General features: G+C 37.3%; 1 protein-coding gene across 1 annotated transcript; it reads right to left on the bottom strand.

Moving 5' to 3' along the window:
- Nucleotides 1-10194: 10194 nt before the first annotated feature.
- On the bottom strand, nt 10195-12834 carry spag8 (sperm associated antigen 8). Its single transcript, XM_056235828.1, has 6 exons — nt 12632-12834; nt 12269-12428; nt 11798-11843; nt 10818-10932; nt 10461-10523; nt 10195-10360 (listed from the first exon to the last, which is right to left on the bottom strand). The coding sequence occupies exons 1-6, from the start codon at nt 12698-12700 to the stop codon at nt 10229-10231; spliced, it is 585 nt and encodes a 194-aa protein (XP_056091803.1). The 5' UTR covers nt 12701-12834; the 3' UTR covers nt 10195-10228.
- Between the last annotated feature and the right edge of the window lie 903 nt (nt 12835-13737).

The following is a 13737-nucleotide window of genomic DNA, read 5'->3' as shown; positions in this document are numbered from 1 at the left end:
ATTTTTTTTACAGTCTATGGTCAAAAACAGCTCTGTTTTCAGCACACCGTTTCAGTGCATATGCCTTTAAATGATAATGAGCTTCGCTCACTCCGCCCCTCTGTTCTGCGGGCGTTTGGAGTGTTGCCTTGACAACAGTTGAGGGTATATTTTGGAGAAAGAATGGCAGCGGGAGTCTCTGTGCAACCGTATCAGTTTGAACCGGGGTTGCACCCGGAACAAGATGATGGCCGCAAAGAAGTTCGACAATTTAAGGTCCTTTCACACTGGACGCGATTTTGACGCACGAATAATTCGCGTGGTAGTTTTATTTTTTGATCAGCTGTTTGTGTAATGAGTGCTTCCACACCGAACGCGAATGTGCTGCGGCGAAAAAACGAGTTTTATTTTTTACTTTTGCGGCGACAGAAAAGGCTTCAGCCAATCACATACAAGGAAACAAAGGCGAAGCTTGTTGACGCTTTGGCTGCTCTGACGTAGCAGCATTATGTGCGAGAGAAGAGTGTCACAACATGAAATGTAAACTAAAAACAAGCAATACATTGAAACTAGAAACCTTTTATAATGACAGCATTTTTATATTGCCTATTCCGCATCTCAACGCACGCATACCCTATCATTTATGACATGACGGTGTTTCTTACCAGCAAAAGAACGAGGCATGGGATAAAATAGCACGGATGTTGGTGTCTCCGGCGAGTTGATGAAGTGCGTGCTGATGATTTATAATATTTTTGACTAGGAGGGAAATAATTGTTTTGGAATATTTTCAACATTCATGGTTGTGTGTTTCATTTTTTTTTTGCATGCATGTATAGGCCACACACCAGAGCATGTGCGTAAATAAAGCAGAGCGGGGTGACGCTTAAATAGGCCTATAAGTTAAAAAACTCAAACAAAACATACGTTTCATATATACGTTTAAATAATATAATGCTATTTTTTTATTTCATCTATGTTGATGATCTATATGAAAAGGGAACCTGAGATGAGTAAGAATTATAAGATGCCCAATATATCAAAAACATTTGGAATGGGTCAGACATAATTTTGACCACTTATTAAGTTTTGTTTTGTAGAAAGCCTTTCTTTAAAGTGAATTTCGTTTTGTATAAATTGTATCTTAATTTTAATCAATGTTTCATCAACAAATTGCCCGGATTAATAGGAATAAGAAGCAAATAAAGTAGATAATATAATTAGGACACGGAGGCGCCGGCGCGTGAACTGGAGCGCATCTCATACCGAAAACTGACAGAAAACACTTTATTAACCCCTTACTACTCGCCCCACGTTTTGGCAATCGAGTGCAAAATGACATACCCATAATAAAATGGTTGTTGCTAACTAGTCCTTTTGGCTACACACAAAACCAAGGTATCATTTAAAAGCTGACACTTGGCAGTTTACTATGAAAGACTTAAAATTGCTCTGAGCAATTACTAATAGAGAGATAAATAAGCTCAAAAACAATGGACGAGAATTTGTTTTTGTATAATAAATATTTATGAAAAAGAAAAATGCTTAAGGCAAAAATATACGGGCCTGGAAACACAAGCAAACTAAAGCCATAGGTCTTAACAATGTATGTTTCAAATTTGAAGTTTATACAAGCAAAAATGATTTTTTTACAAGCATTTATTTCAGCGCATGTCAGGGCACCTACCCAAAAAGGCCACTTGGAGACTCCAAAGGGACACTTGGTAACCAACTTTTACCATGAGCTATAACAAGTTTTTTTGATCATTTCAATATATTTTCTTATTACAATACGACAAAGCACAACTTATATACTTTCTCTGGTGTATTGTTTACATCCTAAATGTTTATAAAAATGCAGTTATGTGCATTTTTGGAAAAGGCTCCAAAAGGACCCTAAAGTGACATTTGGCAACTTGCTTATAAAAAGTATATATAACAAAGTCTTTTATTTGTTCACTACCATCCATTTAATGGTTAAGAATGACACATTATTTAGCAAATAAAACTTTTTTTATTTATACATCTGTATATAGTTACAAACAACTGTTTCTTAGTTCAGTGCAATCAACAGTGATACACATTTCTCAAAAGCCCCCCCCCCCAACTTTTTTTTGAATAAATAAATAAAACAAATGTACTATTTACAAAGTATTGCACAGTTTGGCAGTGCTGTTCTGTTGATGGTTTGTCAATTAGCTGGTAGTTCGTTCACCCGGTACATATACTCTCACAATCCCTATTGCAAATTAGCCATTCTGCACTGGACTAAAAAGTCACAGGAGGTTGTCATTCACACTAGAAGTGTCCAGCACACATAGAGGAGAGTTTTACCACAGGTAAGGACGGTTTGTCAAGCCCACTCGTCCACCCGGTACATATACTCTCACAGTCCCTATTGCAAAAGTGCTATCATTCGTTGGACTAAATATGAAGTCACACTAGGAGGTTGTTCTGTGCATGATAATCCATAAAGCAGTTCCTTTTAGGGAGGTAGCAGAAAGCTACATCACAGTTGTGACACTTCACAGGAGAATTCCAGTGGCACACCTTACATTTGCGTCTACCTGCCCTGCTGTCGTTGGTGATGTGCACGGGACTGTGACACCCACAAAAAGTATGAGAAGGAGGGTCAAAAACCTTGCTTTTGGTGGGATGTCCTGTCAGCTCCTGTCTCTTTCTTCCGTTCTTTCCTCTTGAACTTCTGGATGCAGCTGAAGATGTTGCAGCCACACACGGACGCTTTCATGTTGTCCAGAGGCCTCTGGTACCCTCGCATCATCTGAAGTTTCGTCACTGTTGAATTACACAAAAAGGATTAGAAATACACCTAACATAACTGATTATCTTACACATAAATAAATATTATTGCCTTTTCAAATCTGAAATTCAAACAATCATTCACATACAGCAATCTACCTCTACACCCACTCTATTGTTGCCCTGATTGCACATTTACACTACCAGCTTACAGATTTTATATTCAAAAATAATTCACATACAGCAATTCTCCTCCATACCCACTCTATTGTTGCCCTGATTGCACATTTACACTACCAGCTTACAGATTTTATATTCAAAAATAATTCACATACAGCAATTCTCCTCCATACCCACTCTATTGTTGCCCTGATTGCACATTTACACTACCAGCTTACAGATTTTTTTATTCAAAAGATCATTCGCTTACAGCAATTCTCCTCCATACCCACTCTATTGTTGCCCTGATTGCACATTTACACTACCAGCTTACAGACTTTTTTATTCAAAAGATCATTCGCTTACAGCAATTCTCCTCCATACCCACTCTATTGTTGCCCTGATTGCACATTTACACTACCAGCTTACAGATTTTATATTCAAAAATAATTCACATACAGCAATTCTCCTCCATACTATTGTTGCTCTGATTGCACATTTACACTACCAGCTAATAATGCAGACTGTAATCAGACAATAATAATGCCCTCAAATGCTATTTTTTAAATCTCACTAAACATTACTTTACTTGCTTCACGTTATTTGCTTACCACAAAGTGCTGGGCTGTCTCTTTCTTCCGTTCTTTCCTCTTGAACTTCTGGATGCAGCTGAAGATGCTGCAGCCACACACGGACGCTTGTTGTCCAGAGGCCTCTGGTACCCTCGCATCATCTGAAGTTTCGTCACTGTTGAATTACACAAAAAGGATTAGAAATACACCTAACACAACTGATTACCTTACACACATATAATTACATTTTCTTCTCTGAAAAGTTTGGTTTTGTAAACTTCGTCTTGCGTTCTAACTTACACACAAAACAATAGCCTATAGCTAACATTACATAGAGTAATATGTTCAATGTTGTATAGGGTTTCTTCTAATTCAGCGCTTGAATCACAACGAATTTTCACTGTTTTTCAATGTACTTATAAGCCGCAATAGTGCAGAAAATCAAAACGAAAAAGCAATATTATACAAACTCACTAAAATGATTAGACACTTACCGATCTGAAACTGATCGAGACCTTCCAAAAACATATCCTCTTCTTCAAAGTCGACGCTGGATAACGTTACAGCACTCTCTTCTGAATATTCCACGCTTTCTTCATCACTGCTTCGCAGAAATTCCTCCAATGCAGCAGCAGGAGAAAATAACTTCTTTCCCCGCCGTGAACGCATTGCAGCAGGCTAATATACACAGAGCGAGCGAGTGCTACTGTGCTAGCGCGAGCAGGTGACCTCTGTGCGTCATGACTGTCACGTGTGCGTAAATTTCCAGGGAAGCAAATGGTTGCGCTCACAAAGGAACACTGTTATAAACGCGAGATTATGCAAATCAGCACATGTGCGTATTCGTCATGGCATAAGGTGTGTTCGACATCGGCTGCGGCTGGATGTAACTGATCGGCGAGAGTAGCCGCGTGCAGGCGGGGAGGAGCTGCAAATGGAGACGTGAAGTCGGACACTTTCTGGTTCCCGTAGTGACAGCTCACGTGGTGTTTGTATACTTTACCACAGCTGAAGTGAAATAAATTCAATATTTGCCAAATGCACAGATGTTTCAGACACATTTTCATTCAATACTTTATGTACTGCTTCATACTGCATCTGTTTGAACAAGAATAAAGTTCAAAATAGCCACTATCAATGATGCAGTCGACGTTTTTTAATCACTTTTATTTTGATAAACATAACACAATATAGCCTAACATCACGACTACATGAAAAGAGTGTTTACTGTTATAAAAAACTGATTTGTGTGAACTAAAGGTGTGAGAATAAACACGAAACGCACGTGATCGTTGTCATGCGGTGAATCCGGCCAATCGTGGAACAGCTGTGTCGTCATCAGAGCTCGTGCAGCCCAGAGCAGCCGCTCTTCAGAAGCTGCGCTGGCTGAGTTCTCCGGCTGCTCTCGAATCGCTCTCGCGGTATTTTGATGGCATACGTCACAGTCACATGGCGTCGGCGCTGTATCAAGTCGGACAAAATTTCTAACCGGCATGCACTGCTTCAAGTCTGCCGCCGATCGGTCTGCGCAGAGCTGCATGAAGTCGAACAAGCCTATTGGCTTTCACTTTGGATGACAACACAACAGTTTCCATTGCTATTGGTTTATTTTTTACCACACATATATGCATTATGCATGATCATACGTCACCAAAAGCGTCTGACATCCTTCAATTCTTTCTAAAATTACATGGCCAGTTTTTATCGGACATCTTCTGGACCGATCTCATTAATTTCCAGACACTCTAATAAAAACACTGATATGTTATGTTTCATTGAATAATGCGCTAGATGTGGATAGTTCGTCGAATAAACGGGACAACGCCCTCGTGATTAGCAAAATTCAGGATGTAAACAATAGAAGTTCTATGGATATTTTTAACAGTTTGCATATTTTTGGACAAATTTTTACCATGTACATCATATACTGGACTCTTCCCATGGTAAAAAGATCGATGTCATCATTATTCTGCCAAGCATTACATTTCAACAACACAAAAAAGGTAAGCCCCCCCCCTCCTCTTCATAGTTGTATCACATTGTTTATGTTGATAAAGAATAACAAAAAACGGTTGCAAAGTTATCTTGATTGTATAATGCTTATAACGAGACGAATATACAGTGTCGTATCTTTCAAACAATGTATTGGTTAACCTTATTACTTGACAAAATGATATTGTAAACACGCGATAAATGTAAACAATAAAAGTTGGGGTCACCGGTGATCCCATGCCGCTCAAGGGGTTAATAAACAATTCAAATGTTTAATGCATAATCCTTACTTTGGCCGGTTCTTCCTTCACTTCTTCTGGAGGTGCAGCATGCAGGGACATGAATAGTTGGTACCGATTCTTTTTTCAGGAGCAGCTTCTTAGCAAAACCAGCTTTATACTGAGTCTGACCCTCGTTTATAAAGCAGTCTGGTCAGAAATGATTCGCGAATCGCGCAAACATGAAAGCATTGACGTTGATCGTGGGGAATATTCCCTTCAAAAACAAAACTCAGCCACTGTGTCTTCAGCGTTTCGGATTTAGGAACATCAAAATGACTGTGTTCGTTATTACACCCAAGAACAGAACACCACAATCGCTTAGACGCCATTCTGCTCCAGCGTATCAACAATAGCGGACTATGATGACAGCTCGCTCAGGGCGGGGATGTGTTGAAATGCTGCTGTCAATCAACAATCGTGGGAGGGGCGTCCGTTTTATTGACGTTACAAAAACGAACGGCTCAATTTGAGGCAGGGGAAAACATATAAGGAGATTAAAACAAAAACACTGGATAGATTTTTATCATTATATGATGGTTGTGTACAGGCGCTGCCAACACACATTTCAGTACAATCAACTTGAAAAAGTGCATGTACCATTATATGACCCCTTTAAGATGGAGGTGGTGATTTGTCACAGTACAGGAGTGAAGTGAGCAGCCATTTATTGACTTGCATTGTGACTGACAGGATTAGATGAGCATACTCATCCCATTACTGCCTTTTGTCTAGAACACCATTTGTAAAATGTAACAAGAACCCAAAATTTGTTAAAAAATGGGTCATTATGATAATTTCAGTCATGTAGTCATTAGCATACTGTAGCATATCTGGACAGTGTCAGGGTGACTCATGCATTCCAACACTTGGAAACCGTTCTAACCCCTGACTTTGTCCGGTAATTCACAAGTAGGGTGCCAGAGAGCCGGCGTCTAATTGCTCCCATTGACACTTTTGTGGCATACGCGAGAGAAAACAAACAGCCATAAACTCGAACGCGTGAGCCTCAAACAGATTCGTATCGCTCAACACCCCCTCCCCGGCAAGAAAGGAATTCCAGGTGGCCGAAGCAAAGCTCCCCCCAAGACGCACACACACACACGTACATGGACTTTTCATTAACTTCCTCATATAAAGTCATTACTAAGATATATTTGATATGTTTGTATGCTTGCCTGCTTGCCCATGTCATATTGGGGTATCTATGATTTTATCGTAGTATTAAATGAACTGTAAGTGCTTGTAATTATGCATTAGAATGTAACTTTGTATTCCTATCTTTTTTACATGTCTTTCTTGGTACCGTTTTAATCCTCTCGGTCTAACTGAGTTGGTCATATACAGGAGATTACAGTAAAATGTATGATTCTATATGCACCAGCTTTCTGGAGTAGAAATGATCACTTTTAACGCCACCATAAACTATGCAGATGAGCCGCCTTGACAGGACAAAGAAAGACTTTTCCCTCTCAAACATCTTTAAGGTGATTGGTCATTCACCCCAAAGGAGGTGTGAACTTCATTGTCCTTAAGAGGACGGAACGCCAGTTATTCTTGTCTTCGGTTATCCTTTGTTTTCCCTCTCTCTTCTCTTCAGTCCTCTTCTTTTTGGTTTTCAGTTATTCTTCATCTTCAGACCTACCCTTCAGACCTTTTCGGGTCTGTTTTATTTTGTTTGTCTTCTTCAGTTTTTGTTTTCCCTTTTCGTATTCTCCTTTGTTCATTTCTACTTGCGAGTGAAAGGAACTTAGCCTGAATTAGCTGGCAAAATTTACTTTCAATGGACATTTGAACTTCCTGTGACTACGCTCACCCCGGAAGAACCGAAGAGAATGTGAACTTCCGAAGAACCGACAAACACACGCCTTCTTTACTATATATATATGAAAGTATTCGTTTTATCAAGCTTTCAAGGCGTTTAAGATTTGTTTACCTTGTGATTTGTTTGATTCTTGTCGTCTCTCTCCAGGGCCGTCGCTAGTGGGGTGAAAGGTGGTGACAATTATAGGGGCCCCCGCTGCCCAGGGGGCCCCACAAAATCCAGCAGTTATACTATTTAGGCCCCTGTTGTATGAATAATTCTAATATTTATATTAGTTGTATGCCTGAGATTTAAATGAAAACCACAAAAACGTGCAATTTGGGTAAATATTTTTCCAAATATCTGCTTCTCTTACCTCCATAAAAATGGTTTAGTCCGACCTAAAGTATTTATTAATTATTCAGTCAGAGTCAGTGACAAACATCAGATGGACCCAATAAAATTGTAAGTCCCACCCCAGCTCGTGAACAGAACCAATCAGAGTTGAGGCGGCAGCCTGAAGTTAACGATGAACTTGGTGGAAGAGCAGGAGACTGACTGACTGAAAAATGTCGGGGAAAAGAAACATAAATCAGGGAACCAGAAATGCCAGGAAAAGACGGAGAGGGAGGCAAGGAGAGTGGTTGTATCCCAGTCGATCAAGACGTTCTTAAAGACCGGTTATATATTGTTCTTTCGCTGGGAATTAGAAAACTTCCGTCTACAGTCTGCCGTGTACAGTCATTTTTTATTATCGGTGCGCGCCACAATCGACCGAATGATTACGTGGTCTAAATTCCTGTCTTTTTACACTATTGTAACTAGAGTTTTAAAAAAATGACACGACGCATTGCGCATCTGACCTGCCGGCTGATGATATTTAAAACATCGAGAAAACACGAATACAACACACTGCACTTGGATGAATAAATGTATTCGCTTTATTTAATAATATTACCAGTTCCATATTATCTTTATTAAAAAATAAGACAATGAATGGTTTTATTTTTTTAATTAGACTGCATTCTTGTCAATTTCTAAATGTTTACTTTTTGATTTATGAATTATAACAGACTGATGGGGGAAAAAAATATTACTTTTTAAAAATTGTTTTTTATTATTATTTAACAATTTCTTGCTTTTTGTTAGTTTTTATTAGGTGTAATTTTTATATAAACATTTAACTTTTAAAATAAAGGTTTTACAACAACATCACCATCTTCTGTATCTCCATGTTCATCTATTGTACAGTATATGATATTGGTGGAGGGTGGTGGGGGCCCACATCAATATTTTTTCAGGGGGCCCCGAATCCTCTAGCTACAGCCCTGTCTCTCTCTATCAAGGTTCCTTTTGTCTGTGGTTTTGCCATAACTGATTGATCATTCTCTCCCTCTTTCTACCACTCTCTTATTCTCATTCTCTTTCATTGTTGTTGCTTTATTTTGATGTATATACATTTATTCCTTGTAACGTTAGTCACCGGTATACGTAGTTTTCCTTTATTAAATCCATTATATTCATTTATTGACTCTGTCTGTTGCTCATATTAGGAAGTCTCTTAAATGTCCGATATAAGCTACAAGCTTTACAATTTGTTAATACTTTAAAGTCGGCATGAAATCAAATTTGACAAATCTTCTTTTTATATGTAATATTGTAGTGTTTATTATAAATGATTTATCTGTGCACTTCATTATTTTTTTTAAATTCATGTACCCTTAAAATCTTTAATCAAATACATTACCCTTCCCTCCCCCCTCGAAACGACCTCTCTTCTCTTTCGGTCACGTGCAATGGCGAAAGGGTGCGGCCAGAGCCGATGAGGGTGCGGCTATCGGTGCACCGCCTCTCAGAGAAGATACATTCAAATCTGCCTCCATTTTGTTTGCAACGCCCAACCTCCAACGATCCAATCAATTCCCGAAGGACGAAATCAAGCCCCGCCCTACATTTTTTTCTAATTTCAGAAGCCGTTTCACTCGAATATACGTCACAACAAGGAAAAAATGACAATCTCAACTTCCGTTTTAATGCCGACTTTAAATAGTATTTTTATAAAGCAGGAAAGTTATTTTTCATGGCCAGAAAGATAGCATTTCTTGCGAGTCTATAAGGATAACTTCTCTTGAGGGTTGATGAAAGATCGTACGATCAGTTTGCTGGACGAACAGATTATTCGATAACAAATTTATTCCATAGGGGTTATCCTTAGAATTGATCTATTCTAGACAATTGACATATTAATATTTAATTAGAATTCGTTGTGATTGATTATTGATATATACAATTGATCTATTTTTGCCTACCTGTATGGATAATTGATTATAATCCGTTGTATGTAGTTGTCCATACAGATACATTGGCAACGTATCCCCTTTACGGGTAATTTTAATCTGTGTATGCGATTCCTGATCATATTCATGATCAGTTATTAAAATTATATTCCCTTTATTTGAGCTAGAATCGCTACATACAATAAACCATGACAATGTGATCGGGTATCATGATATGCAGTGACTGACCAATTAGTATCAGAATTCCAGAGAGCCATGTAATTCAAAGGCTTACATTTCTGCGACTTAACTGTTTATTTGTGATATAAAATGGTTAGAACTAAAATGAAGACATTTAACAGGAGATAATGAAATTATGAAATGATGATATAAATATGTTTTAATTTCTCACATATTAACATCATTTTTTGATGGGTACAGCACTGTGTCGTCCAGCTGATCAAGTTGTTCACCGATTGGTGTACTAAAAGTGGCATTTCTTTTAAATGGACTATCTTTAGTTTTAACTGCTGTCATGCCCTGTGAAAAGAAAACATCAACAACATTATAAAACCATTATAAAACCTCTCCAAAACTGCAAAACATAAATGTATTCACTGAAATCTCACTGTATGCTGACCTGAATCTTCTGATAATTATCACTCCAGAATGTAATGGCCTGCTCGGTTGTGTAGTCATGATCCTGTGAGGGACAAGCAGATTAACTACCAAAAGAGAAAGGCACACACTACACACACACACACACACACACACACACTACACACACACACACTACACACACACACACTACACACACACACACACACACACACACACACACACACACACACACGCAAATGTACGTGTTCAAAGACAAAATGATTGACAGGTCTTAACATTATTTACCATAGACCTTTTGGTCACTTCAAAATGAAATGCTTTGCCCAAGAGACTTTCAAATATTACTCCCTAAAATTTATGGTAAACAGAAACTGACCACGGTTAGTGGTGCGTGGACAGACTTGAAGCCCTCCACTTTGAAGTCTGCTTTGGTCACAGAGCACAACTCAGGGGCTGGAGGGGCTGCGTTCAGCTCTGCATGTATTTGATCACTGTAAAACAGATTAAAAATATTAAGCTAAAAAATATTTGTGTGGCTAATTTGTTTTCGTAAATTTAATCAGGGAGTTATAATATACCTAGAGAGAGAGAGAGAGAGAGCTATCTGTTAGCATTCCCATTCATGCTGCCTTCTTTGCTTCACACCCCGTTTTAAAGAAATGTTTGACTTCCTGGTATTGATTTTAAATGTTTAATCAAGCTAATCTACTTCAAATATTGCAAAATATTTATTTTATTTTTAATTTATTTAATAAAACCAATAAATTAAATATGATGCCAAAAACTAGATTAAATATTTGTACATTATGGTTAGAATTTCATAAATAAAGTAGTAAATGCAACTATACAGTGTATCACATTTACCTTTAGATCCATTGACTGCTTCTCTAGAAAGTGAAGCAATTTAGCTAAAATAGTTCAATGTGAACTTCCTGATGATAATGGGAAACTTCTATGAAGTTCTTAGGATAATGGTAAGTAGAATTGCCAACATTTAGCTTTCAGTACTGGTGGCCAATACCAAATATATGGGTATGAGGTACTGTCTCACTTCAGAGTAATATTTCCTGTTTTTTATTATTATTATTATTTAAAAACAATATTGCAAGTTGCAACCACTTGTCTGAGGTCAGAGACTTGTTGTCAAGGTTACATTCAAAATGAAGCATACAATTGCATGGTAAATAAAAATTATTTAATTAAACTATGAATCTAACCCTGACACAAACATTCTTACATCATTCCTCTCCCACTGTTTCCTCTATTCACACATGAAACAAGAAATGTGGGAGGACGACATTCGACATTAGTCGTCGAACATTAAATTTTAAAGTAAATGCTTGTTTATTTAACTACCTTATCCTTTTGATGAGGTCATTTTCCAAAAGTTCAGTCCTTCTTCCTAAAATGAAAACCACAATGAAATTTATTTAAAAAGATGTATGCAGGAGCTCTGTGGACTAATCCGAAGAACGTTATCGTGAATAACTAAGAAGTCAAATTAATTTAATAATATGAAAATAAATTTTTAAATAAAAAGAGTACAATAAGTACAACAACCATGATACAACCACAGAACTGTCAGTAACCTGATTGTATTATGCAGACCAGCTAGGCTATTTTTACTTACGTGTGATATTATGCACAAGTGTTTAAATTTTTTTTTTTGACTCATTTAACGTTATTCTGCTCATTTTCACGTGTCATCAAGGTAAACTCTAGATGAGGTTTTGTCGAGAATAATTTTGACTAGGCCTAAACAACATCATGGCGTATGAAAGTATTTCTAGCAGAGCAAGCAAATTAAAAACAAAACATTTAATATACCTTTTTGTCGCACCACAAGGATTTTAGGAGCATTGAAGGCTGCTTTGAATGTACTAATCCCCTGCACTTTAGCAGCCACGTCCATGGTAAGAATCCCTGTGTGTCCGTACTTATGAACACGAGATCTAGGCTCGGTCATGTCTAGCAATGCAGTAGCCCTCTGAAGCGCATGAAAGAAAGTGTAACTGTTTGTCATTGATTAGGTGGAATATGATGAGACAAAAAGCGCAGAAAATATGTTTATAATATATATAAACATATATAATTATACCTAAATATAATTATACCAGTATCACAAGAAACATTTTGCTAAAGTTTCAGCCTGCAGTGAAGTATGATTTACACACGCTGTGTGAATCTCACCTCCTCAACCCAGTTTCCCAGTAAACACCTTCCATCCGGTTTATTTTCCTCATTAGCCTCTGAGGTCATTGCACTGATGTTTGTTTGCGATAGGACGCTGTTTGATAAGCAACGGCCAGGGCAAAGACTTCCAGTAATAGAATGTTCTTGTGATAAGTAGCCTACTGTTGCACTTGTCGATAATGTCTACACCTCTCAGCTCAGCACAGATCTTGCGAGCGCTGCTTGACTGTGCCGCTGTTGCCATGGTAACGTAAACAAACTAAATTCGCTTTTCATTGGCCTGTATCAAAGAATTAGCTTTTATCTTACCAATTTCATTTTTTTTTTAAATATTAAGATAGCTTAAAACAATATTGTAAGCCTTTTAACTTGTTTTTAACTTTTTAACGTTTATTTGTGCTACGTACAAATGATCTATGCATTTTATTGCTTATACCCTTGCAGAGTTAATTTTGACAGCTAATTTTGATTTAGTTTTAGTCTTAGTCTTTTGACTAAAATGCCATTTAGTTTTAGTCATATTTTAGTCATCTGAATTGTTTTAGTTTTAGTCTAGTTTTAGTCGACAAAATACAATAAGATTTTAGTCGACTAAATCTACAGTCGACTAAAATATAATGGGTTTAGGTAAATTGTAATGCATTAATTTAGAATTTCTCTAATATATCCAAACCCATATACTCCCAGAGAAAACGTCTATTAACCTATTAATATGAATGATTTTGAACAAGTTTGAACATACAATACAGATACAGATTTAACAACTGTTACTTAAAAAATATCTTAAAATTAAATAAAACCACTCTTCCTAAAGTAAAATACATCTTCTTTTCAATTAATGATATACATTCTTTATAACTACTTGCATCATTCTTTATTCTTTCAAGCAGACATATTTATTTGTATGAATTAAATATAATTAATCCTTATTAAAGCTATTAACAAACAGTGAATGCTTTTCTCTTTTTCTTTTGTTGCTTGAATATTAAGGACACAGACCGTATTAGGTTTATTACCCACTGTCACTTTAAAACATCAGATTATGTCCAATGACATGTCCAATTGTACTGATGCACATCCGATACACTCTCAACTGTTTAAGA

This window comes from Rhinichthys klamathensis, unplaced genomic scaffold (genome assembly GCF_029890125.1).
Source record: "Rhinichthys klamathensis goyatoka isolate OS25496 unplaced genomic scaffold, OSU_Roscu_1.1 h1tg000019l_1, whole genome shotgun sequence".
In the NCBI taxonomy this organism is placed as follows: domain Eukaryota; kingdom Metazoa; phylum Chordata; class Actinopteri; order Cypriniformes; family Leuciscidae; genus Rhinichthys; species Rhinichthys klamathensis.
The sequence above is the reverse complement of the archived record's forward strand: the minus strand, read 5'-3'. Positions and strand labels throughout refer to the sequence as shown.